The following is a 7,408-nucleotide window of genomic DNA, read 5'->3' as shown; positions in this document are numbered from 1 at the left end:
ATATATATATATATATATATATATATATACATAAACAGAGAGAGAGAGAGAGCATTATAAAGCTTGGAAGAGCCAGGACAATTTTTAATATAACTCCGATTGGATTAGTCTGAAAGAAGAAAAGCATACACCTAGGATGGCTTGAGGGTAAGTAAATCATTAAAATGTAAATACATGTATCTGAAATACTGCCCATCTCTGGCAACCACCGAATTTTAAGTTTGAATAGACATGCTACACCACATTCCATCTGACTAAGCTTCATTAATTTGAACTGTGTCCTGAAGATAATGTGTATGTTTTTTTAAAAGGATCTCTAAAATGGGTATGTACCCAATACCTATCTTCTGTCTTTTTTTTGCTTTAGGTAATTATGCATGGTATAAATAAGAAAGCAGTGGTGGTTTTGCTGGTGGTCTTGCTGCTCATAGCCATGCTCATTCACCACTGGAACTCATACACCATTACTACGATTGACGTGCTACAAGGACCAGACTCTTTAAAAGTGCTGCTGGATGAAAGGATACAAAACATGGACCGTAAAAATGACCACATTCCTTGCCACATCAAAGATAGCATGTCAGCGTGAGTAGAAACAGGAAGCAGAAACTTTGGCTGTTTCTCAATATGCTTTCTTAAGCGATCTTGCATCATTGTGTTCTCGCTCTACATCACCATTAACAGTTGAAGTTCAATTGGGCTAGTTGCATATCACCACCAGCTTAGATTTAGACACTTCCGGTTTTGCTAAATGCCACTGCAGAGAGCAGGAGAAATCCAAATATTACCTTCAATATATATTTACAGGATTTATAATATCACTTAAAATGCAATTAAGATCTACATTACTATTATTATACTAAACTATAAATGTTAATTGAGCCAGTGGCATTTGAAACTTATTTGGCTCAGGTGAATGAATGAAATACACTAATCCGTTGCTACTGTTCACGAAATGAAAGTTTATTTGACTCATGGCGCATGCACATAGGCTACACAATGTATTTTTTCCTTACCAATTATGTAAATGTACAAATTACTTATTTTTCGAAAATGTTTGTATTACATTGACTTTTTGAACTGAAATACATTTACCTTGTGAGACATCAATTGATCTTCATAAATAGGCCTATCAGTTTCTCAATTCTGCACATATATCAGTTTGTTCCATCAACATTTTCAGAACATATTTCACATTTACACAGATATCTTTGCATAAAACATATTTTTAGATGAAAACAGGGGATGTAAAAAGATCAAATTAATAAAAAGTCATGACTAATTTAAAGATTTGTTTTACTTGTTAATTAATGCAAAGTAAACAATTCGTAAAACATGTATGGGATCAGATTCCCACCAAATGTACTGCAATCACAGATAAAAAAAAATAACAAGCGTGAAACCAAAATTTAAAAACGCAAGTAAAATTATATTGCACAAAAATAAAAAAACGAAAGCAAAGTTTTCAGAATAGCAAACAAATTTTGATTTAAACTTATTATTTTTTGATCCGTGACCATTGTTTGCTATTCTGAAAACTTTGCTTTCGTTTTTAAAATTTTGTGCAATAAAATTTTACTTTATTTTGGTTTCACGCTTGTTATTTTTTTATCCGTGACTGCAATACATTTGGCGGGAATATGATCCTATATGTATGCACTGCTTATAGACACCAGACAGATAGGCTAATGATTTATGCAACAGATGTTCATTTTCACAAAACAGATAGCTCAATATTAAAAACACACAGGGAAATACAAAGCAATCTTTTAATGAATGCAAACCTACTATTATTAAATTATGTTAAATTGTACAGATACATTTGTAAATAAGGTTACCAAATAAAGTTAATAAAACATACATTGAGTCCATAATACAGAAATCTCTCAGAATCAAACCGTTAGAAATCCCAGAAAATGCTGCGGGCGGATGACGTACGGAAGCCTGTAAGCTTTTAAATTTCACACTGCAAGCCTGTAAATACGCGGCTGCTCGTGAAAGTAAACATTGTCATTTTGTTTTGCATAATGTTAATAAAGTGATTAAAGGCCTGGAAAAAAGCCTGTCATACTATTTATTGGTCTATTTTTTATCTTTTTTTTCATCATCATGTTTTTATCAAGTAAACATTGTCATTTTGTTGTGCATAATGTTAATAAAGTGATTAAAGGCCTGAAAAAAAGCCTGTCATACTATTTATTGGTCTATTTTTTTTTTTATCATTGACAAAATATAGCCAGAGCCGATCCTTCCTATACACAAAGTAGGCTACGCAAGCTGCTTAGGGCCCCCGAAAAACCAGGGGGCTCCCTTGATCTCAAAGATGATTTAATTTTAGTTTCGTTTTTGAATTTGGCCAGCGGTTATGAAAACATGAATGTTCATTTCTTTTAATGCGGTGCGCTGTTGCCCTTTCTACGTAAAAATCTGTCAAATCATGCTCTTGCTCGAGACAAAAAAAAAATGAGTTGAAAGCGTACCGAGCTGCAAGCGCTTTTCGTGAGCGCGATTCGAGACAGAGTGAACACGGACAAAGGCGTTTCATTCATTCATAACTCGAAGGACTGTTTCCTGAACCTGCAGAGTAACATTAGCCTACAATGCGTCTGTGCACAAAGGCTGTCTCTATAAAGTGGGGCAGTTCCAACTTTCCACTGATGATTCAAACTCGAGTTTTGAGCAGTGTAGAGTAGCACTTGTTGTTTGTCGTTTCTCCGATCACAAATGCAGACATGGTTTTATGTTTACACGGTGCAATATGCAATACGCAATGCAACGTGTAAAAAGACAATATAAGTCATTATAATCAGTAATTATGTCCCCACTGGATGCAACAAATGCCTCGTTTGTAATGGGTTTTATTGGTGTTGTCTCATCGCTCGCCGGGACATGGCATCACAGTATGTAAGGGGCGTAACATTTCCGTCACACGCTTGAGGTATTCAGCCAATCCCAATGCACTGGATGGCTGGCCAATCAGCGTACACTCGCTTTTCAGAACGATAAGCTTTGTAAAAATCGACGCGTTTCAGGAAGGCGGGGCATAGAGGAGAAACAATAATGTACATTATGTGAAAAATAATGTGTTTTTTTAACCTTAAACCGCATAAACACATTGCATTACACCAAATACACAACATAATGTTCTTTTTAGCAACGTCATATGACCCCTTTAATGGATGTCAATGGAGAAGAGGCTTTACTACGCTGAATAAACAGCTTTTTAGAGGAAACAGCTTATCATTTAATGAATTGACAGCCTATATCAGCTAATCTCCAACATTTTTTACACTAAGCAATAGTTTTGGATTGAACTGTTTTTAGATTTTACAACGGAAAAAATTTCGTTTTATAAGAGAAGTCACTGACTTTTTGCGACAGGTGGGATACAGCTTATAGCATTTCTCATTCATTACTATGGTATCCGTAAACGACGATTGAGTGTCGCACAACTCTGACTGAAATTCAGTGACGTCAAGGCTGTAATGTGATTGGTTATTAAGGCACACGTGATCCAAGTTGACCGTTACACTTTCTCCAATAGTAAGTAATACAGACCCTCTCATCTTCCTATAGTAAAACAATCTCTGGTGTATGTCGTAGAGAGTAATGCTCGTGGATATAGCTTATGATGCGACCGATCGGAGTTCGATTCCGCCTTTTGCCGAACTCGCTCTTTTTAATTTTTTCATCACATATCACATCGGAAAAGTGGAAATCAATTGCCTAACGAGTGTTTAATAATGAATTAATTGAGTAGGTTTAGGGGTAGGTAGGCTATAGGGAGGGTTTTGGTGTACCGATAAGGCAGCGTCTATTTAATAATTTAAATAAATAAAATAATTTACAATCTATGTTATTGCATCCTGTTAATATACAACAATACTGAGGTGGAAATATTTATTGCAATATATATTATTGCAAAGATCTGCTACTTTTACATAGCGTAAATAGAATCGCTATTTTCACTTATTGTAAATAGCACATCGCTAAAAATGCTGCTGTTGTCACTTAGTGTAAAAATATCACTATTTTCACTCGCTTTCAATTCGCTGATTAACACAGTTCAATGAGATAAAAAGAACATGACACCAGTGTGTTTATTCTCAGCATTTTATTTAGACTTTTTTCTCGAAATTTAATGAGTTTAATCTCGCATTATAATGACTTTAATCTCGAGAATGGTTTTATTTATTTATTAATTGTTGCTTGGCCCTAATCTTCTTCTGTAAATACATGTGGTACAATAAAAAGAATAATATAAATAACACTGGAAATTAAAAAAATACATTATTTGAAATTAAAACAAGGAAACTTATCATTATAATTAGAAAAGCATGTCCACATTACCTGTGGTAGTGGCACCTCTTCCACTTCACACTATTTTTTGTAAGCCTACATTGAATGAAAGACGTTATGTGTGGCTGGATTTTAGGCCTTTATTTTCAAATATACTTTTTACTTTAACCAGGATGCTTGCCAATAATGGGTGTGTCTGTGAAGGCGACAAACCAGGCATTAATTTTCCATTCGCTCAGCTGCTGTTTCCTCAAGTATCAGCTACCCAGCTACATGCATCCTTCCAAGATTCAGACCTGCAAAAAGCAAAGCAATACAGAAATAAAGAATATCACAGTTTCCATAAGAGGTGGTGTATCATTTTTACCATATTTCTGCTTTCTAAAAAATTGCCATTGCTCATTCTGAGGAAACCTTTTAAATTAAATCTGTATTGTTCTACTGGAGAAAGAAAGATTTGGAATGACATGAATGAAAAACTCTTAAATTAGTAGTGTTTTCTTTATTCAGGACATATACAGCTGCAGACTCCCTTATCTTAGCAGAAGCCAACAGCCCTCTTCAGTACCCTACGCAGGGTGTGGAAGTCAGACCAACAAGGTCCATTCTTATTCCTGGTAAAATACAATCAACATGTTTTTATATGTAAAAACAGATTTGCTCAGCTTGTCTTTGAGAACCACTGATTTGAATTGTACAGTAATAGAGACAGTGTTCACATATGTATGATATAACTGAATATATGTCTGACAGATTGATAAAGATGTTAAATAACAATTTGGTTTCACCATATAGATGTCATTAAAAAACACATTTTATTTATTTATTTTTTCTTTTCTTTTTTTAGGTGTAATTTAGAATCAGAATGTGGACTTAAATCATATTTGTGTCAGCATTTTGAAAAAAAGGGTATCTGTCTTGAACTGGATTACTTAATTTTAATTCTACAGGAAACCAATACAAAATTGAAATTTTAATATACATGTTTGGCTTGTACACAGTTGCCATTTTAACCCCAAACTGTCAGTTCTGCCTGAAGTACATTAAAGATTATGATCAATAAAAAACACTTTTTGCTAAGCATATAAGCTTTATCTTTACGAGTTAATGCACATAAGCAAGATCACACATTAAGTCTGTTATTGTGTTTTAAAGGTTTGAGTCTGAACCAAATATCCAAAGAGGGCCCTTATTTGGTAAGAACACAATTATTCTTTATGTTTCATAAATGTAATTCATTAAGAATAGTTCACCAAAAAATGAAAACTTTGTCATTACTTAACATAATGTCATTCTAAACCTGTATTCTGTTTTTCTCCGGTGGTACAGCATACAGCTCTATTTCATAATGAAAAGACTGTCCTTTTTTGTGGTAAGGGATGATTGAGGACTCAAATGTTGAGTTCAATACACTTTGTTTAACCAAAGATCTGTGACAAGACTGAGAACACAGGGAGAATAAATAGGAACGGAAGTTAGGAGGATAACGAGGAAGAGCATGTAGGGCAAATAAACCAATAAGTTAAATAAGGGGCAGGGTTAAGACAACTGACAGAGGAACACATGATGGCACAAACAAAACAATGCCATGTGCCCACAAAAAACATGACACGAACATGCTGCCAATAAGAGCTCTTACCGAATAAGTGTCCACACAAAACATGGTAACACAGAAGCATCATAACATCATACCTGCCATATGTGCCATATTTGGTTAGAAAGAAAATAATTGGCATGGATGAATGAATAAATGTGAATAACAGTGGCGGCTCGTGGGTTTTAAAATAGAGGAGGCACACTAATTGTATTGGTCTGGGGATCCCTGCCGATTATTATTATTATTATTATTTGCTTAACCACTTTAAAATGGCTTTTTGGTTGCTTTTAGTCAGAAAACGTAAAGAAAACGACACACATACAGCAAGATAATATAATTTCACTTACCTGGCCTATCACTTGAAGCAAACATCCATCCCTTCTTATAAGTCTGTGTTAAAAGAGCCGACTGCTGTAACGTTAGCCTATATCCAGCTTAGGCGTGTTCTCCCTTTATTTTTAATTTGTATATATACTGTTTGAATGACAGCTTGCTAAATCTATTGGCATCAAATATTCAATATCGCTACTCATAACAAGTACTTGGTACATTATCAGCGCAGTGGGAGACGTTCAAACTAATATCACGTAATTTACGTCTCTATGATGATTGGTTGATACCAGTAGGGAGGCTAGTAGGGGTGGAACGGTTCAACTTACTCACGGTTCGGTTTGTATCACGGTTTAAGAGTCACGGTTTCGGTATGGTTCGGTTTGTGCTATGTTTAGGCAAAAACTATACTGTCAAATAAAAAGAAAGAAAATAAGAATAATCTATCTAACTACAAGCAACAGCACAAATAAATACAATAGAGTAAAGATACAAATAAAATAAACAGTGATTTTAAGGGTTTTTAAAGGTAGGTCTAACATTAGTTTTTAGGTACAGAAATTGAATAAAGTAATGAAATGTAAAACAGCACTGCATATTTGACTGAATAAATTAAAGACTAATCTTTATTAAAGGGGTCATATGATGCGATTTCAATTTTTCCTTTCTCTTTGGAGTGTTACAAGCTCTTGGTGCATAAAGAAGATCTGTAAAGTTGCAAAGACTAAAGTCTCAAATCCAAAGAGATATTCTTTATAAAAGTTAAGAGTCAGCCTACCTAAAACGGCTCGTTCTAGATAAAGAAGATAACCTGCTTAATAATTATGCACACCTGAATATAAGGCGTTTTTCACTTCCAGCCTTCACGAACAATAATATACAGATTACAAGTGATTAAATACAAGATTAATAGTAGTTATTAAGATTGATGTTGTTTGGAATTGGTAAATATCAACTTGCATAATAATTATGCATGCACTGTATTTTTCCTCTTCTGCTGTCGAGGTAATGCAAGAAATGTGAGTGGTTGTCAAGGCAGCCAATCAGAATTTAGCAGCCTCGTCTCTGATTGGCTGGAATTATGGCATATTGTAAGGCTGGGTTGTGTTGAGCAAGCGAGCTGTTGGCATTTAGAGAGCACTGAGGGCAGGCATCAGGTGAGCAAGCTAGTGAAACGTTGCA

General features: G+C 34.7%; 1 protein-coding gene across 2 annotated transcripts in view; it reads left to right on the top strand.

Moving 5' to 3' along the window:
• Positions 1-7,408, top strand: part of LOC107716216 (beta-1,4 N-acetylgalactosaminyltransferase 1-like) — a 26,941-nt gene that overhangs the window by 8,886 nt on the left and 10,647 nt on the right. The window contains exons 1-5 of one of the 2 annotated variants that reach the window (XM_016522593.1): positions 119-147; positions 368-585; positions 4,472-4,648; positions 4,810-4,916; positions 5,455-5,495. In XM_016522593.1, the coding sequence (XP_016378079.1) occupies positions 374-585; positions 4,472-4,648; positions 4,810-4,916; positions 5,455-5,495 (537 nt within the window). In that variant the 5' untranslated portion in view covers positions 119-147; positions 368-373. Of the gene's footprint in view, positions 1-118; positions 148-367; positions 586-4,471; positions 4,649-4,809; positions 4,917-5,454; positions 5,496-7,408 lie in introns of those variants that run through there. The other variant, XM_016522592.1, reaches the window with a different exon arrangement.

This window comes from Sinocyclocheilus rhinocerous, unplaced genomic scaffold, assembly GCF_001515625.1.
Source record: "Sinocyclocheilus rhinocerous isolate Xijiao unplaced genomic scaffold, SAMN03320098_v1.1 scaffold148, whole genome shotgun sequence".
NCBI lineage: Eukaryota > Metazoa > Chordata > Actinopteri > Cypriniformes > Cyprinidae > Sinocyclocheilus > Sinocyclocheilus rhinocerous.
The sequence above is the reverse complement of the archived record's forward strand: the minus strand, read 5'-3'. Positions and strand labels throughout refer to the sequence as shown.